This window comes from Oryzias latipes, chromosome 9 (assembly GCF_002234675.1).
Source record: "Oryzias latipes chromosome 9, ASM223467v1".
Classification (NCBI taxonomy): domain Eukaryota; kingdom Metazoa; phylum Chordata; class Actinopteri; order Beloniformes; family Adrianichthyidae; genus Oryzias; species Oryzias latipes.
Genome location: NC_019867.2, coordinates 2,916,405 through 2,937,021, shown reverse-complemented (window position 1 = coordinate 2,937,021; position 20,617 = coordinate 2,916,405). Strand labels below are relative to the sequence as shown.

At 42.1% G+C, this 20,617-nt stretch overlaps 1 protein-coding gene across 1 annotated transcript; it reads right to left on the bottom strand.

The window, feature by feature from the left end:
• Positions 1-3,009: 3,009 nt before the first annotated feature.
• fep15 (fep15 selenoprotein) lies at positions 3,010-4,136 on the bottom strand. Its single transcript, NM_001195444.1, is given in 4 exon segments — positions 3,010-3,334; positions 3,493-3,571; positions 3,777-3,853; positions 3,981-4,136. Coding segments are annotated over 4 exon segments (393 nt in total). The 5' UTR covers positions 4,074-4,136; the 3' UTR covers positions 3,010-3,190.
• Between the last annotated feature and the right edge of the window lie 16,481 nt (positions 4,137-20,617).

Here is a 20,617-nt window from a genome sequence, read left to right as displayed (position 1 = left end):
AGGAGGGGGGTTTGGGATTAACAGCAGCCCGGCAGGATGTCAGTTCTGGACCATGTGTGCTGCTCAGTTCTTATCAGAAATTTTGATGTAAAACATGTCAAACTAAAGCATTTCTCCTTTAAACACAGATCTGACAGTGAGCTCATCTTTACAAATGTTGTGGACCAGCTTCATTCATGTTTTTCTGCTGCTCTTTTGTAGCATCACAGGAAGACTCCTGAAGTCTCCTCATCTCAGGGCTTAGTGTCTCCCCCTCCGTTCTCTCTTTAGGAAAATACAACAGTTTGTAGAGGTTATCAAAGCACATGAAACATCAGGCTAGACCGGAATTCAGTCGTTTGCTTTCCTTACTTTAGTCTATTAACAAAGTGCATGTTTTACCCAGAAAAGAGTGAATCAATTAAAATAGACAGTGTTAAAAAATGTTTTTTCCCCAGTAGGTGAAGCTGTTTCCCCATTTCTGCAGGGGCCTGAGATCATGCAGACTGTAGAACTGCCTTTGTTGAGTTTTGAAGAAAATGTATAACTATTGTTTTTCCCTCACAGTATATACCATTTGTATAATACCACTATTATATTTGTTTATTTTTTGATTAAATGTATTTTTCTAAACTTTAAAGGTTGAGAAAGGACTTGTTTTAGCAAGAAAACCTTTTTAAATAAATGTTAAACAGTTACATTTTGAGGCTAGTTTTAGTTGAAATTCAGAAAAACATGGCACATAAAGACACGCAGAGTTTCTTCAAGATTCGTGGCAATAGCACAAGTTTTTATTTTGAAGGGAAAAAAAGTATCATTTAGCTCCAAAAAGTGTGTAATTTTAATGCTGTATTCATTCATTCATTACATTTATTTCATTTAAGTTTCTTTTTTGAAGGGGGAGGTGTTGATAATTGCTGCTACCTAAAAATGAACAAAAACTAATGAAAAGCCCAAAAGATTCATGTTTTGGGTTTTTTAGGATGAAGTATTTCTTTTTAACTGGTATATCAGGTTTAAGTTGTCTTTTTCTCTGCTGTGGTTTCACACAGCTCGTTCTCACTCTGTCATGGGAACAGTTTGGGGGGGCTTCTTTCTGTTTCTACATGATGTGTGCACAGGAGCACCAGGAAGGTTCATGAAGGCATGGATGAGCAGGTCTGATGTGATAGAACTTGACAGTCCTGGACAGAGTCCTGACCTCAGCTGTATAGAAGACCTCCAGACAGAGACAGACCTTCACATCAGTGTCAGAAATATCCTGAAAGAAAATTCAAACATTTTCAAAAACTCCCAAAAAACATAGTTTAAGACTTCCTGGATGAGTTGGAGCTGTTATAGCTGCAAAAGGTGTGAAACCCTTTGGATTTTGAATTCCCCATCATTTCCAGGGTCCTCTGTATATCCCGGCTTTGGCCTTTTAACCCTTGTGCTATCCTATGGGGTCAAGATGACCATTGACGTGTTCTCCCTACCATGACAAAGGTGGATAAAGGTGGAGAGGATTTCATGTAATCCATGAAAACTAGTGAAGATCATAAATCACTGAAGAAAAAGTTCAGCGCACTGTCTTGTGGGGTCTAGTTGACCTCACTCCCAATGTCAAAGTGCCTAGGATAGCACAAGGGTTATAAACTGGGATAGGCTCTAGAGTAGAGACCCCTGTGACCTCTCCCAGGATGGATGGATGGATCACCAATCAGATATTATTAGTGTGAAGGCAGATCAATATTTTGGACATAAAATGGAGATACAGATTCTAGTATTTAGCTTCATCTAAAGCACATTTAACAACTTCAATATCATTTTCAAACAAACAGTTCAAGGCACAAAACAAAAACGTCAAATGAAGTCTAGGAGCAGCTGCATTTCCAGAAGAAAATGCAGGGTTGAATGCTATATAGCTGAATGAAAATGAAACTTAAAGGGTAATAATTGGCAAAAAGAAAGAAAGAAAGAAATGATGGAAGTTGACCATAAATAAAGTGAAAACAGCACAACAAGAAAAAAGATATTTTTGTGAAAAATGCCAGAGTTGGGTTTCGAACCAGCGAGTTTCTGCACCAAGGTTTCACCATGGTTATTTTAGGGAACTTGTTCTTCTTTCCTCTTACCTATCTGTAGTTATTTCAGTGCAGCATTAACACTGATGCATTTTGGTTTGGTTTTTTTCTTTACTACAAGCATAAAAAGTTCTCCGATTCTTCCACAAACATCTTCCTCTTTAAAATGTTTTTCAAAGTAAAAGCCTCTTGTCTTCTTGCTTGTGCAGTTGATTCAGATGACTTTTTAGAGTTGATAGCGATGGACAGAACTGATTTTGTCTTTTTGGCTGTGTTCACTTACAGCCCGACGGATTTCAATGATTCTGAAGAGTGCTGCTGCATCTCTAAATGCTGCCACCTGCTGGTCACACAGCAGACCTCCTTAGATTGAAGCCACACTGATTAGTCTTTCTGACAGCTTACTTTTCTGAGGATTTTGAACCACTTATTGGTGGATTCAAAGTTTATTTGAGTCACGTTACTTTGTGAATGTATTAATCTTACTTTGGATAATTTTTAGGAGAGTCACACTGCTGTTTATTCTTTATATATATTAAAAATACTTTGAGTGCTAAAATCGGCTTAGTCTCCCTTCCATTTGTTACAGTCAAAAGCCAATCGTAACAGGTCTATCAAACAATTCTATATGAGCGAAATTGGCATAACTGTTTAATTCTTTTTTATTTTTTGTAGAAAGGGAAGTTGTTTGAGCCCCTGATTAGAAACACAGGTCTGAGCAAGTTAAATTTAACCCTATTAGTTGTGAAAAAAAAAAAAAATTCTAACTACAAACAAACTTGTAGAGTTGTGATAATCTGCTGGAAAGCAGGTTTTGAACCGGCCTGGCTGTGCTGATAACTGTGCTGACTGGAGAGAAACGGATAACATCTGCTGTGATCTGCACAGGAGAACTAACTCAGGACTAAACATGGATTTATTAGAACACCTGTCTGCTCTTACTTTGCATCAAACATTTAGACTCAGGCATTTTGGGACTTTTATTGTGAAAAACAAAACAATGAGAGCTATGAGTGACAAAAACTCTGCACGCTGCACCTAACCGGCGAGTCTTCAAAATGGTGCCTGGCGTTTTTCTTCGGCCTTGGAGCCCCACCCGTCATTTATGCGATCAGGTAGCAGCCGCCGAGTCCAGCCGCTCGCTCTCATCAAAGCTCGTCCCTGGGGGTCCGCAGAGGGAAGTGCTGAAACTCCTCTGGCACCTCCTCCCCTTTCTTCGACCTCTTGTAGAAACCAAGAGAGTCCAGAAGGTTGCTGATCTCGTCCGCCGTCATTTCCTTCACAGGGACAGTCTGCAGGCACAGGGCCGTGCACAAAGGTGATGGATCTGTCTGATAACTTGAGCAATCATTACAAACAATCATTTTTGTGCAAACTGTTCAAATCTGCACCAAAATTCATGCCAGTGTCGTATTTTTGTGTCCTGTCTCACCTGTCAGCTGTCACTCACCTTCACAACCTCATCTTTTTCATTGTAGAGTATCAGACGGGGATTCTTCTCCTCTGATGAATCGTATTCTAAGTTGTGACTAAGCAGGAAAAAGAATGCAATTAAGGAACACAGCGAGGAAGGAGGGGAGCTACTTTTTTTTTCATTTAAGTCATTTAGATTGAGAGACTAGAGCTTTAGGAGAAGCTCTGCATATTTTCAAGGTGTTTAAGAAAGAGATCATGACGAAAACTGCACAGCCTCTGTGGTCAAGATTTAGGGATTTCGCAAGACTGCAAGGATACTATAAAGCCCATCGCTCCATGAGGAAACGGTTGAGCTCAGGCAGTTTCTTTATGGCTCATCCAACCACACTGGGAGCCTGCAGGAAAAGAAACGAGGAGAAGCTTTGTGTTGATCTTAGTCTGAACCAGAAAAAGCATCAGCTAATCTCACTCATTCTGCAGCAGCATCAAAAATGGCTTATATCCGTCCATGCTGGAACTCACCATCAGTTTCCCTCGAGCTATGACCTCTGCGGTGCTGTTGGAGGTGTCTGACGCTCCGACTGAGAACGCAAAAATGAGCACAAAGGCCCACATTTCCTGATGGTTTTTTATTTCAATGTTCCTTGCGCTTTTCACGTAAGTTATAACACAATGTCCAGATGCTTATTCCACTTGGCACAGGCTGGTTAAGAAGGACAGAACCATTCCAAAAGGGGGGCTTTAACCACTTCACCAGTTGTCTCGCTGTATTTCTCTAAAATATTGTCCAGCCATTCCAAGAACTCATTTATTTTTTACTCTTGCCAGATGCACACACATCAGACACTACATAATACTACATAGTACTACATAATACTACATACACACCTTGTTAGCCCCCCCCGTGGTTAGAGTTTATGGTCTCCTCCATGTCAGGTGTCAGCTAAAGTCCAGAGAATCCACAGAACATCTGCGTTTTTATCAGTTTTCCCAGGCAGTCCAAGCAGTTTTTAGGTGAATGTGAGCACTGAGACTCAGCCACATGCTCCCTGCTGCTGCCCGCAGGCTAAATTCAGACAGAGCTGACCGGACCTTTGCCATATTTTCCATGGATTCACTGCCATTAGCATCTATTAAAGCTCCTAAACCTTTTAACACAGACACAGTAACAACTGTTTTACTCAAAAAAGTTCATGTTTTTTTACAAGAAAGAAAGTGTTTTCCTGAATTTAAAGTTTAATGAGTTTCCGTAATTGGAATATTGTTATAAAATTTTCTTTTTAAAAAGATGCATCCATCTGTAGGCGGAGCTGATGTGTGTTTTTAGTTCTTCCTTTTCACAGTTGCCGATGCGTTTGACCTTTAACCTAATTGTCATCAGGAAACTTGTTTTAAAGGTGATATAAGTTCAGCCTAAAAACATCCTTTTTGTCCCCCTCTTCTTGCCAAAGATTATAATTCCTATCAAACTCACCACTGAATTTTTGAAAATGTATAATACTGTTTTTCACCATTGGCTTGGCTCATGCCTTGAGACTGAAATGACATTCTCCAAACTAATTTGTTAACATCAGAATGTCATTTCTCATGACTTTCATCCATTTTTTTTTATTTAAATACATGTCCTCCATCGTTAGAAAAATGCTACAAGAACATGATAAAAACAGCAAAAAAAACTTGTTTCTATTGAAGTGTCTTTATTGTTCAAATCCCTGTTCACTAGGTCACCACAAGAGGGTGGTCTTGCTTGCATGCAAATGTTTTTGCTGTTTGGTGGTCCCTTCTACCTTCTAGCCCACAGACAGTTCTGTTTCCAACCAAAATAAAGCGTTCCTGCCTCGACTGCTGCAGCTAAAGCGCCTCACTATCTGCATCTTTTCCAGACTTTCTGGAGCTGTGAGTGCTGCGCCGAACGTGTCCTGTTTGGGATTATGTGTCCAAAGGCTGTAAAACAGTCCACCTTTTTAACAGGCTTTCCTCCCCTGGCAGCTGTCATAAATGCGTGGGCGTGTTCTCCTCTTTCTAGGGTTCAGGTCCTGGTTCTCACAATGAGAGAGAGCCACAGCGGGTCGCGTGGGTCTCAACGTGACGAGGAAAACCATATGTGCTGTTGAATCAACCCAGCTTCCAGCGTGTGCTGTCAGCCCAAAAGAGGAAAACAACGTTTTTTGATAATTAGGCAGTTATGAAGCTGAGATGCAGTCTGACATGGCAACTTTTTCCAGCTGGAGTTTTATTAACCCCCCCTCCCTGTAGCTGAAAAAGATCAAACGCTGAAACACCTCACTTATTTCAGGGAGCTTGTTACACTCTTCCTGTTTCTCCAAAGCACCGGATGCTGCCTGCCAGCCAGCGGGACGTTGGTTTGCGAGGCTGTTTTCCTGTCATGTGCTCTGTCATTTTCAGGGTGTTTGTGACCCGTGTCTGCTTCGATTCAGCGTCTACTCGGCTCTTTGCATCTTGTTTACACAAAAGCAGAGGAAGCAGGTCAGAAGGTTCCAGGTAGCTGCAGACTTTTGCTGTGTGTGAGTCTGTCTGGATCCTCCAGGCAGCTGGTGAGGAGGTCTTCCAGCGGCAGCGCTCCAGCCCGCTCATAAAAAAGAGGCAACATTGAAGTGAGTGAGGGTGGTGGCGACCATGTGGAGGACTTAATGAGGGTTTTTGCCCCAGATCAAGGTACAGCACATCCTGGCTCCTCTTATGTTGTAGGTTGGAAAACACAGAAGTACAAAAAAGCAACAAAAGATGGTGCCTCAGGGTTCTGGTTTGGTCCACTGTTGTTTATCACAACATACATGCTGTGTCTTAATTTTTTTGCTGATAACTTAGGCGTTTTTAATAATTTCTATCTCCAAACCTTGGTCTAGTTTTAATTATTGGCTCCAAAGCAAATTACCAAGACACATTTTAATCTTTAATATTTAATATTTAACAGTATTTAACAGAGCCATTGGGTCATTAGACTCTAACCGGTCTTTTATTAGGAATCTTGGGGTTACTTTAGATTGTAGTTTTATATTTGACAAACAAGTTAGTGCAGTAGTCCAGTCCAGCTTTTATCATTTTAGATTAATCAGTAAAGTGAAGCCATATCTCCCCCATGACACCCTGGAAAGGGTTGTTCATGCATTAATCTTCTCTAGACTGGACTACTGTAACTCCCTTTATTCGGGGATGGACCAGTCTCTCCTCCGCCGTCTTCAGCTGGTCCAGAATTCAGCTGCCCGACTACTAACGGTGTGATCACATCACATTAATACGGCACTCTCTGCACTGGCTGCCTGTTTCTTTTAGAACTGATTTTAAAATCTTACTCTTGGTTTTTAAATGTTTACATGGTCTGGCACCTCCTTATCTTTCTGAGCTCCTGCAGAGCCCTCATCCTCGTAGAGCTCTGCGATCTGTAGACCAGATGCTCTTAGTGGTTCAAAGGACTCGACTTGTGACCAAGGGGGACAAAGCGTTTTCAGTGGCTGCTCCTAAACTCTGGAATCGTCTCCCCCTGTCAGTGAGGTCTGCCAGATCCATGAATGATTCTAAATCTCTGCTAAAAACTCATCTTTTTACCTTGGCTTTTAACACCAGAGAGAATGATAATCAGGCAGCTTCTTTACTGTTTTCCCTTATAGATGATTTTATTGTTATCGTTTTATGGTGCGACTTTGAATTTTACCTATGGTTTTAGTGTATTTATACTTGTGCAGCACTATGGATGTCTGACAGATGTTAAATAAATAAAGATTGATTGATTGAATATCACACCAATGTTTATGGACTTTTTTAATCAGTTCTTGCTTCTTTTTGTGTTATTTTGGGCTACACTTTTAGTAGAGTCACACTTTTACATGATGTGTTTTATATAAACTGGGCTGGGCTTCCTTTGATTCTTTGATTTGTACATTGGATAAAAATCCAGTCCTGGACTTGTTCCCTCTTTTCCAATGTTTTTTTTTTTTCAGTTTTTAAACGTCTTTAGTTTTCTCAGCACCTTTTAATCTAGCCACAGGGGTTGCAAGCCAGTAACTTCTGTGCCGGTCCCAAGCCCGGATAAATAGAGAGGGTTGCGTCAGGAAGGGCATCCGGCGTAAAAAAAATTGCCAAAATAACCATGCGAATCATCCACAACACTTTAGACATACCGGATCGGTCGAGGCCCGGGTTAACAACGACCGCCACCGATGCTGTTAACCTACAGGGTGTCGGTGGAAATTTGACTACTGTTGGTGGAAGAAAGAGGGGAGGCAGAAGGGTCCGTGGCCAGAGAGAGAAGGGAAAAGGCAGGAACATAGGTTTGAGAATAGGGACTCTTAACGTTGGCACAATGACAGGGAAAGGCAGAGAGCTGGCAGACATGATGGAGAGAAGGAAGGTAGATGTACTGTGTGTGCAGGAGACAAGGTGGAAGGGCAGCAAGGCACGTAGTATTGGAGAAGGATACAAACTGTTCTATCATGGTGTTGATAGGAAGAGAAACGGGGTAGGAGTGATTCTGAAGGGGGAGTTTGTAAACAGTGTTCTAGAGGTGAAAAGAGTCTCAGACAGGATGATGAGCCTAAAGTTAGAAATTGAAGGGGTGATGGTGAATGTAGTCAGTGGGTATGCGCCACAGGTTGGCTGTGAGTTAGAAGTGAAGGAGAGATTCTGGAGTGAGTTGGATGAGGTCATAGAGAGTTTTCCCAGAGGAGAGAGAGTTGTTATTGGAGCAGACTTTAATGGGCATGTTGGTGAGGGCAACAGAGGTGATGAGGAGGTGATGGGCAGGTTTGGTGTGAAGGAAAGGAATCTGGAGGGACAGATGGTGGTGGACTTTGCGAAGAGGATGGAAATGGCTGTAGTCAACACTTACTTCCAGAAGAGAGAGGAACATAGAGTGACATACAGAAGTGGAGGTAGGAGTACTCAGGTGGACTACATCCTATGTAGACGAGGTCATTTGAGAGAGGTTAATGACTGCAAAGTGGTGGTAGGAGAGAGTGTAGCCAGACAGCACCGCATGGTGGTGTGTAAGATGACTCTGGAGGTCAGGAAGAAGAAGAGAGGGAAAACAGAAAAGAAGACCAAGTGGTGGAAGCTACAGAATGAAGAAACTTGTGAGGAATTTAGGCAGAAGTTGAGGCAGGTCCTGGGTGGTCAGGATGAGCTTCCAGAGGACTGGGAAACTACAGCAGAGATTATCAGGGAAACAGGTAGGAAGGTGCTAGGTGTGTCATCTGGAAAGAGGAAAGACGGTAAAGAGACTTGGTGGTGGAATGAGGAAGTACAGGAATGCGTCCAGAGGAAGAGGTTGGCTAAAAGGAAGTGGGATGTAGAAAGGACTGAGGAAGGTAGACAGGAGTACAAGGAAGCGCAGCGTAAAGTGAAGAGAGAGGTGGCAAAGGCCAAACAGAAAGCTTACGATGAGCTATATGACAGGTTAGACACAAAGGAAGGAGAGAAGGACTTGTACAGGCTAGCCAGACAGAGAGACAGAGATGGGAAGGACGTGCAACAGATAAGGGTGATTAAGGACAGAGATGGAAAGGTGCTAACAACCCAAGAGAGTGTACAGAAAAGATGGAAGGAGTATTTTGAGGAGCTGATGAACGAGGAAAATGACAGGGAAAGAAGGGAGGAAGATGTGGTTGTTGTGGAGCAGGAAGTAGCAGAGATTGGAAAGGATGAGGTTAGGAAGGCTCTGAAAAGGATGAAGAGCGGAAAGGCCGTTGGTCCTGATGACGTACCTGTGGAGGTATGGAAGTGCTTAGGAGAGACAGCAGTGGAATTTCTAACAAGGTTGTTCAATAGGATTTTAGAGAGTGAGAAGATGCCTGAGGAATGGAGGAGAAGCGTTCGGGTCCCAATCTTTAAGAACAAGGGTGACACGCAGAACTGCAGCAACTATAGAGGAATAAAGTTGATGAGCCACACAATGAAGCTGTGGGAAAGAGTAGTGGAAGCCAGGCTTAGGAAGAAGGTGGAGATTTGTGAGCAGCAGTATGGTTTCATGCCCCGTAAGAGCACCACTGATGCCATTTTTGCTTTGAGAATGTTGATGGAAAAGTACAGAGAAGGTCAGAAGGAGCTGCATTGTGTGTTCGTAGATTTAGAGAAGGCGTATGACAGGGTGCCGAGGGAGGAGCTGTGGTACTGTATGAGGTCGTCTGGAGTGGCAGAAAAGTATGTCAGAGTAGTTCAGGACATGTATGAGAGAAGTATGACGGTGGTGAGATGTGCTGTAGGTCAGACAGAGGAGTTCAAGGTGGAGGTGGGACTACACCAAGGATCAGCTTTGAGTCCTTTTTTGTTTGCTATGCTGATGGACAGGCTGACAGACGAGGTAAGACAGGAATCTCCCTGGACAATGATGTTTGCGGATGACATTGTAATTTGCAGTGAGAGTAGAGAGCAGGTGGAGGAACAGCTAGAGAGGTGGAGGTTTGCTCTGGAAAGAAGAGGTATGAAGGTCAGTCGTAGTAAGACAGAATACATGTGTCTGAACGAGAGGGATCAAGGTAGAAGCGTTAGGTTACAGGGGACTGAGGTGAAGAAGGTGCAGGAGTTTAAGTACTTGGGGTCAACAGTTCAGTGTGATGGGGATTGTGGAAAAGAGGTGAAGAGGCGAGTGCAGGCAGGTTGGAGCGGTTGGAGGAAAGTGTCAGGAGTGTTGTGTGACAGAAGAGTGCCAGCAAGACTCAAAGGAAAGGTGTACAAGACAGTGGTGAGACCAGCTCTGCTCTATGGGTTAGAGACGGTAGCAGTGAGACAGAGACAAGAGGCTGAGATGGAGGTAGAGGAGATGAAGATGTTGAGGTTCTCCTTAGGAGTGACCAGGTTAGACAGGATAAGGAACGAGTACATCAGAGGGACGGCTCATGTTGCCTGTGTCAGCGACAAAGTCAGAGAAGCCAGACTGAGATGGTTTGGACATGTTCAGAGGAGGGATAGTGGATATATTGGTAGAAGGATGTTGGAGATGGAGCTGCCTGGCAGGAGGGCAAGAGGACGGCCAAAGAGGAGATACATGGATGTCTTAACAGAGGACATGAAGTTGGCTAACGTTAGGGTAGAAGATGTTCATGATAGAGTGAGGTGGAAAAGGATGATTCGCTGTGGCGACCCCTGATGGGAAAAGCCGAAAGAGAAAGAAGAAGAGTTTTCTCAGCACCTTTGTTTTTTTGTTTTTTTTTTTGCTATACATTTTGCATTTCAAATATTTCCTTTTTGTTCTATTTTAACTTTTTGTTTACTTAATATTTTGTTTTGGGGTTGATGACAAACAGCCCCATTTGCCTTCAGAAGAGTTTTTAGAGAGCTGGGGGGCTGTTACTCATTTTTTGAGCACATTTATCACAGGTCTTTTCTCTCTCTCTCTTTTTTTTTTTTTAGATATTTTTTAAACATTTCTGACAGCAGAAACTCGAACCTTTCAATTAAAATCATAAAAAAATTCACAAAACATCACAGAGATCTAATCAAACAGTGATGAACTGTCGTCATGGAAACAGTCCTCAGCATCCCTGTTTTTCTGAATCTTCTAATCAGGGACTGTTTTGGTTCCATGAAGTTTCTTCCCAGAGAAATATTGCTCTGGATCATTTTTGAGGCATACTTCGTTGGGTGCTGCTGCCGCCGTGCAGCCATGGATACTTGGATACAGCAGAGAGGAGAGGAGTATGTCATGGTACCTCTGTCAGTCTCCTCCCCCTCCCCTCTCTGCTTGGCTCCTGATGCCTCTCAGCTGCTGCCACTTACCTCATCACCCGCCTGCCTTCATAAGGAGCTCCAGGACCAGTATTCATCGCCAGTTCGTTGCCCCTGATGGTGCATAATTTGGTCGTCACGTTTTTGCTTATTGTCCAAAGCCCGCACCTAAAATCTTGTTCTTACCTGTCTCCAGGAATCCACAGCCACGAGTGGTCGCCTGAGCCTGCATCTATCCTGGAACCAGCTCTGTCTGCTTCACGCGGTCAAGCCACGAGCCTCTGCCATTCCACCTCTCCACCACGAGCCCCTACCGAACCTGCTGTTTGTCGGTATCCACGAACGAAGCCACCAGTGACGCCACGAGCCTACAGGAACCGTTCACCCTCGTCGTGGGACCCCTCGGAGTCTGCTGTCCCTCATACTCACCTAATTCTAGACCTGAACATTAAATCCATTTTTTCTAATCACGCCAGCTCTCACCTGTGTCTCCTTCCGGGTTTCAGCGTCTGGGTCTAAATTGTTCTGTAGTTATGACAGAGGAGCTTATATTCTTCACTGCGTTTTGCTGCACTTGCTTTGCTGGTGCTTAAGTGGTTTCCATTGTTTCATTACTGCTTGTGCATTCCGTGCTCTCTTTTTTTTTAGTCAACTTCTAATGTCCTTTTTTTTGTGGCAATTTTAGGGTAAAATAACTGACTGCCCACTAACATATAGTGTGAAAAATAAAAGATTTAAGATTTGTACTGCATTGCCTTTTCCAAAGAAACATTTTGCTGGCTCTCGTATTCAAGTTGATTGAAAAATGTAAAAATAACAAATTATTTAACATATTTGTAGCAAAAGAAAACATTGAATTGATAACACTGCTAAGAAAAGAGTGTTTTGCAACTGTGACGAAGTTGAATGGCTCAAGGAACGCAGCGAGAATTCTCTTGTGCAATCCTATGGGGTCCAGATGACCCGATCCTTACATTGACGTGTTATCCCTGGTGGATAAAGGTGGAGAGGATGTAATCCATGGACACCAATGAAGATCACAAATCATTGATTTGACGATGACCCCACTCCCATTGTTAAAAGTGCCTAGGATAGCACAAGGGGTACAGAAAGTATGTAGTATAAAAATAGCCTCAGGACAGCAGTGGTACCGAGCATGACTTGCTGGTTGCTGCTGCCTACGCAGATGATCCAGTATATTGTCTTTGTCCTTTCAGACCCCAACAGGTGTACAGAAAATCATCACCACCATGAGTCTGGTCATGAACTTTCTCATTTTACTTGCTGCGTTACCGACACTTATATAAACGGAATTGAATAACATTTTCAACCGAACCACAACACATTATAATATACTCTTCACACATAAAAAAGATGCCAAAGTCTTTGAGTTCAGTCAAGAAATTGGTCATTTCTGCTTTTGGTTACTGGTTTTTCGTACTAACCACAATTAGGGTGTTGACCGATTGTTGGCACTTGTTAAGCAATTGTGTCTAACAATCTGGGTTGAGGTGCTGTGAAAACAAACAGTTGCACTGCTGTTCTTGAGCAAACCTTGGTGATCCCTCATCCACTGTTCTGTGTCTGACCCTGACCTCTGACCTCCCTCAATCAAAAAATAATTTCCCCAACGGAGGTTACATACATATCAGATTGCTAAGCCAACAACAGACGCCACACTCTTGTCGTCTTTCATCGCAGGGCAAAGCCACAACTGTGTTTAGCATTCTCTAGAGCCCGTCAGACAGCTCTTTGCCTGCTCTGCGGGTTGGGTCTGGATGATTGCACGGACAGTGAGCTCAGCGTCTGCAGCCATTCAGTGTAGAAGAGGACAAAAGGATCGACGGAAGGGAAAAGGTGTGGAAAAAGGATTTGGATGAAGGTGGGAATAGGTTTGAGGGCGGTACACGGATTTGTACTGATGCATGTCCACTTGCTGGCCACATCAGAGAAGCCAGGGGGCAAACAGACAGCAAGAACTGCTTCCCTCCCTCTAATCTGTGCTTGGATAATCAGAAACACATGGCTCCCCATAATGACTCCAGTGTTGTTCTGCACCAGAACAAGGCTGTGAGGGTCACATATATGGATATTACTGGCGTGCACATGCTAGAACAAAGGCACAGTCACTGAAATCTCTGCGGAAAAAATTCCCTCCGCTGACTTCACATCCACAAACAGAAGGCAGGCATCTTTTTCCCATGAGGAGGGGCCTGTTCCTGCATTCTCCAGTGATTATCTCTGGATCTGATAAGTATTATACTGATCATGCAAAATGGGAAAATGTTTCAGCACGGATAACAGTTTCCTTTAAGTGAGTAGAGGACGAAGAACTAAAGATTCAGTCTGATAAAAAACAAAAGAAAAAAGTCTGCCGCGAGCTATGGCTCCTCAGACTGCACAGATCACCACAACAGCTGGGGTTTGTGACATAAAAACAGAGGCCATCTGCTTTTTGTCCTTAGCTTGGGGAGACACATTGAGTCTTGTGATCGCTTCCTATTTGAATATGTCTCTTTTAGTCGCCTCAGGATGTAGCGAGTGTGAGGAAAAGGGAATAAAAGAGGGAAAGAAAATAGTTTGTGTCAGCCTGCATAATTATGTGAAAGCTGAAACCTCAAGCCACACTATGATGTCTCGAGTCCCACTTTTCCGCACAGATAACTGATGGATGGGAGGGTGCAGGGAAATGAATGGACAGGAAGAAGAAGAAGGGTGACCAAAAAAAAAGCCACAGAGGAAAACAAAAGAAAGGTTTGAAAGAAGAGAAAGAAAGGAGAATCTGGCAGCTCTGCTTTCCATTAGCCATCCAAATCTTCTCCCCTAATGCACTGCTTCAAATTATGCTGACAGAGGCGGAAAATCCAGGGCAATTTGAAGTTCCAGACAACTGTTTGTGCACCCCTCCATGTGAGAAGGGGGGGGGGGATGAAAGTCTGAATGAAGACAAAAGCTGTGGTTTACCAGTCATTTCCACATTAACAAACCTCACGGCGTGAAATCGGTATGTAAACATTTTCCACAAAAGCCTCGTTTGACCTGAGACGGCAAGATGGATCAGCTGGACATGAAGGTAGCTGAGAAGTCACAAATGCAAACTAAAATAAGCAGTAGTTTCCTGCATCTTTCATCTTCCACAGTGAGCTGTGCATCCATGCTCTTCTGACCTAGTTTCTGCCCGTCTCCATTTTGGGAGGTCTTTTTTTTTCCTTGTTGCTCTTAATTTGACCATTAAAAGCAGCTCTTTCTAGCTCAGAGGTAGCGTAAGGAAGCCCTGTGTCTGTTATAATGTCAGTCTCAAATCACAGAGCATGTAGATGCCTCTGGAAATCTATGAACACCCTACTGGCACTGCTCCCCCATCATTCTGGTTGTTAGCTAACCTCAGCTCGCAGTGGTTTGGGTCCAAGAAAAGCCCCAGCTTTATTTCCAGTAAGTGTCATTTCATAGTTCTGCATTTCCACAGGGCTGAGAAACAGCCTTTTTCATGTAAGGAAAACTGCAATTAGACAGTTGTCTTCGCAGACTGAGTGTCGACAGTGATAGAAACAAAAAAAACAAAAAAACGTTGATGTTCCCCTGTTTGTGTCTGATGCAATGAAATGAGTATTTTAGAAAATCCTGCGGCAATAGAAACACTCATGCCAATCTAAAGAAACAAAACATTAAAAACTGAACCTATTGTTACTCTGAAGTTATGTGGGGAAAAAACACGGAAAGGACTTTTTACACACATGTGGTATCTTGCTTTTTTCTGAATTACTGCCTTGAAACTGTCTTACAAGCTTAATCTTTTTTCCTGAATTTACACTGGATTGAAATTCCTAGTTTTAGTAGCTTTTAAGAGCAACACCACTCCACTTTCTTTCAGCTTTGCATTGCAGAAAATATTTGTGTTTTTCCCTCTCACTCATAAATTTCTTTCTTCCTTTCCTTGCAGAGACTGAATGGCTACCAGATGTGCTTTTTTTTTTAAGTATTGGAAACACAGGGACTGGAACAGGTCTTTTGAGCTCAGGGCTTCTGGCTGACTCAAGGGGTCTCAGTTTTAAAACTAGTGCAGTTTCCACAGACATTTTACACACAGGACACCCCAGCTCCAAGTCATGCTTGGACGTGCAGCTGGGACGCCACCGAGCTGAATCCAACAAACTGGTACACTATAGTGCTCAAACATTTTGTCGTAGTAATCTTTATTGTTTTTATGTCTTGCTCACATAAAAACAAGGGATTTTTCTAAACTAAACCCAAAGAGAGACTTAAAACCAAGTATCAAATCAAACTTTATTTATAAAATAGCGCTTCTCATGCATTTGTGCAGCTCGAAGCGCTTTAACATTAAAAATAGAAAACGCAAGTATCAAAGTTTGTCACAGGCTCTTTTCATTCAAGAACAAATGCTTAGAGGCTGTGCAGAGCAGGGACATGCAAAGACCATTTCTGCTCTGCGACTCTCCCAGAACATGTCATGGATGAAAAGCTAGAGAACACATGTTGGTGTACTCAGCTGAGAATCTTCTCCATCTGTCTGTCCTCAGCTTGCACATGGAGACAGTTGTGACAACATTCCTTTGTAGGACGGCAATAAATCTGACTTCGAGATGTGGCATAAAAGATGGGACAGTTTAGAGGACTCCATCATCCAGCACAGGATATAGAAGAGATGGTAAGAAATTCCTGGCACACGGACCATGAGCAGCAGTTTATTGTCTTTTAAAGGCTGGAGAGCCAAACGCAAAAATCAACAAGCTAAATCTATAAACATTAAGCATTGTCAAAGACTCAAATCCAGTCATCAATCCTCCTATGAAGCATTGTCTGGGACTGCGGGAAGAAGGAAAGTGCTTGGAGAAAACATGAAAACTCCACACAGAAAGGACCCAGTTGGGATTCAAAGCAGGATCTTCTCCCTATGAGGCAAGAGTGCTACTAGCAGATGCAATATGTTTATACCAACTGATTCAATGTCTCCTTTATCATTTTTTTTTGCCATTATTTAAGAATCGGTGAGGAATTTAGTCTTAAATTTTGGTAGTAATGTCTATCTTGGACAACTGTAACACACACACTGCAAAAACAGGCTCCTTAGAAATAGGTCAAATATACCTTTAGTCCATTGGCAGTATGGCTTTAGGGTATAGTACGAAAGTGAGAATCAATGGTCTTACCAAGAATTCTTATTTTAGGAAGGAAATTCTCGTCACTAAGCTATGTTCACACTTCCCTCGGCTACATGCATCCAAGCGGCCACTATCAATTGAAGGGCTATGTAAACGTGCACATTTCAGGCATCTATGTTTAACGTTTTTAAGACCGTTTTCGGGCTCTAGGTACAAAACGCAAGGCCATTAAATGAGCATTGGAAGTTAAACCAAGTTGAACTTTAACCTATCTGGGACTCGGATTTGGTGGTGACGCATGGATGGCATCCCTTTCAATTCAAGGAAGTGCCAACCGTATTGAAAATTGATCACAGAGGAGAATTTCATATATTGGAAAAGAGCTGTGAAAGAAAAAGTCTGGAGCAAGTATCACCAGATTTCCACAGCGTCAACATTTTGCACCAATCCTCTCGGAACTGTAGGTGGTGGGCGATAGAAAAAGAAAAGAAGAAGAAACCCCTCCCTGCTTGTTCAGTGTGAACACTATGGGCTAAATATGATCCTGGTGCGGACACAAATGCAGGACGCAGGAAATTCCAACACAAAATGTCTCTTTTATTCTACACTGAACACAGGAAACAAGGCTAGATTGCTCGTGGCACTCAGGAAAGGAACACAAAACAATCTCGCGATAAGTGGAGGAAACACGCTGATTATAAACAGGTGGAAGGATGAGACAATTAAATACAGGTGCACCCATAAAGATGACACGAGATCCAGGTGGGAGAGAAAAAGTGACTGGAAGGAAAAACCTCGGAGATGGGAGGAGCCGGAAACAGAAGGTCACAACAAAACTTGAAACATAACTGACTCCTGACCCTGACTCCAAATACCCCACAAAATGTGGGTTCAAGAATGCGTGAATGCGCACCACGTCACATAGCTTGAGACATATTTTCTCCAATTAAGATTGTTTTTGCTATTTAAAAACTTTCTTGATACGATTAGTTTTTGTGCAAGACAGAAAATAAGACACTTTTATTGAAACATGGACCTTTTTACTTTCTAAGGGATTCAGTTTTTTTAGTGTAAGCAACACTAAATCTACTTTAAAGAGAAGAATTTCAATTGACCTGTAGTATTTCTGTGATTTAATTGGGTTTTAGTGTGTACTATGTGGCATAAGGCAATAACCTCCACATTTAGTTTACAAGACTATCCCCCTATTTAAATAATTTTAAACAAACTAGAAAGTCTGCATTTCCAGAAGAAAATGCAGGGTTGAATGCTGTACTGCTGAATGAAAGCTGATCGGAACATCGGAAAGACATGGGAAGGCTGGGGAAGGGAGCCACAATATCCCTATTGAAAGGTTTGAAACACCAAAAAATGGTGGATGAAACTTTAGTAAAAGAAAAGAAAATGCACGTTTGACTGGTGTTTTCCTGAAGAAAAATGAAACTGATAATAAAAAAAGTTTTAAATTAAGTAATAATGAAAGTTGACCATACATAAAGTTTAAAAAAAAAGCACTATAACAAAAACATTATTTTGGTATAGGCAAATGAAACCTGGTCTTTTTTTGTAAAGGTTTGTGAAATGATATGAAATGGCTGGGATGACCAAAAACAAAAGACGTAAAACAATTTTTTGTAAAGGATGGTGAACCCAGGTCTTAAACTGGCTACCCTGCAACAGCAGCCCCCTTCTTAAACCACTGTACTATTGCTTGGGTGATACAATAAGGACATATAACCTTTATAATGCAAAAACATAAAGAAGGTTTCACAGATTTAGGTGTCAACCAGGGGTCGGGATTCTTTTTGGCTGAGAGAGCCATGAACACCATACATTTTTAAATGTAATTACATGAGAGCCATACAATATGTTTAAGTGAATGTGTGAATTTTATGTAATTTCAACAATTTTAAAGTACAAAATGTCTGTGTATTATTTCTTAATATCATTGTGATGCTGTTGCTATTAATGATAAGTATTTCTTATGCGACTTCTGGTGCTGCATGGTTTTGCTCATGGTCTTGTAATCTGGTTCAGCCGTAATAAAAGCTAAACTCAAAAGACGATTTTAAAATAAAAGCGCAACTCAAAAAGAGACGATTTCAGAACGGCGAGAAAATAAATCAGCACCAGAGAAATATGATTGCACTTTATGTTATAGCTTTTGGTTGCAAATTATGGGTTTTGGTTCTCAATGTATGCATTTTGATTCACAGATTTGGGGTTTTGATTCCTGGTTTTACAGTTTTAATGCCAAATAGTTTAGGCATTAATTTGACACCATACCTACATGGTGAGTTTAAGGTTCATGCAAGCGTTGAGACGTCCACCCGCTAAACGTGATCGTAGGTTAGTCTTAATGTTCTTTAGATGTGAGAAATACTGCTCACGTGCAGACGTAGAGCCAAACATTGTCAGTACAGCAATACTCACACGCTGCAGTGTGTGGTATGTGAATGATGGCTGGCTTGACCGCAGTTCTCTTGTCACCCACATTACTTCAAGAGAGGACCGGGGGCTGCCGAGCGGTAACGCTGTGCAAACACCCAGCCTTTCATCGCGGGGTGGACGCGATCAGCGGCGTGGGGCTTTTTGCAGCGCATTAAGCAGTGGAAAGCTGCCGGCACCGCGCGATCCGCCGCGGATGCGCTGCGAAAAGCCCCGTGCCTCGGATCGCGTGGTACCGGCGGGCATCGCTTCGCACCGCATGATCCTCTCTTGAAATAATGTGGGTCACTATAAAACTGCAGACAAAGTAGCCATCATTCGGATCTGCGGTGTCAAATTAGCCGTCAGTGTGACAGGAAGCGCGATTCAAGTTTTGATGATCAAGTGGTCTGCGTGTCAGCTTTTTCATTTCTTCCCACTGTTGGCTCGCCAGCTCCACTTGTCGCCGGCGACACAGTCACCGCTGTGTGGTGTTATTATAGAGTGTCATCACAAAACGGAAGAAGAAAATAAATGATGGATCTTGTTAACTAAGCAGGTCTTGACATCTCGTTCGTACAACTGGACCGACAGAACACGCTGACACGCTCCGGTGAAACGCTCCGATGAAACGCTTTGTCTACGACCCAGATGTGGTCATCAAAAGAGCCAGTTGGATCGCGAGGGTTCCCGACCCCTGGTCTAAACGGTGATCATTTGTGGGGGGGGAAAAGGTTTAAATTAAGAAATAATCAAAGTTGACCATAAATAAAGTTAAAAAGAAAAGCAAACTAAAAAAATATATATTTTTGTAAAAGCTGATGAGCCGGGTCTTGAACCGGCGAGCTTCTGCAGGGGGGGGGTTCCTATGTATTTCTATGGGGGAAAAAATCCTGGACAACCTGGAATATCTGGAAAAGTACAAGTATTTGAAAGACCAAAAGTAAAATAGGTGAAGAAGTGTAAAATAAGTTAAACACAAGGATTCCCAATGTATTTTAATGGAGCAGTAATTCTGGAAAATCCTGGAATGTCTTTAAAAGTTGAAGGTTTAAAGGTCCAAAAGTAATAGCAGTAATAAGTTGAAAGAATTGAAAATTTTTTAAGTTGGATGGTAGAAAAATTTGAAGTGTCCGAACGGGGGGTCGAACCGGGAACCTCTTGCGCCATAACTTCCCAATGCATTTTAATAGGGCAAAAATTCCCGGAAAAACTGGAATATCTTAAAAAGTACAAGGATTTGAAAAACCAAAAGTCATAGCTGGAATAAGCTGAAGGAGCTGAACATTTTAAAAGTTGAATGGTTAAAATAGGTTAAAAATTGTAGAAGTAGTTAGGTGCCAAAAAACGGCGGAAGATACAGCATACAACCAATAAAGAGAAACAGGAAAACAAAGGGTTGAATGCTTTACAGCATTCAACCAATTAATGTTTCTTTTCAGGATATCAACAAGCAACCATTGAAACTGTGGTTCTATCTTTGGTATAAATGGTAAATGGCTCGTTTTATATAATGTTTTACTACCTTGCTTTAAGGCCCAAAGTGCTTGGTGTTTGGGTGTGCATTCACCCATACACATTCACACTCTGCTGCCTGACAATGGCACCAACCTACAGCCACCATGATAAAGGTGAATAAAAGATTGCATGGTTATGTACATAAAACAAAAGGGCAGGAAGGTTTTTTTTTTTTTCAGAGAAACACCTTTACTGGAATTATCTGGTGTTTTGCATTTGATAAAACAAAACAACCATTAAAAAGAACATTTTAGCTGTCACTATTCAAATTTGATGAGCCTTACTTCTCTCCAAACGTGCATTCCTAGCTTTCCAGTTAAACACAAACAATCTAGAACCAAACATTTTACTTTCTACAGCTTCATCCTCCTTTGTTACCTTGTGGTCCCACTTTTGCTATATCTCTTTTTTTTC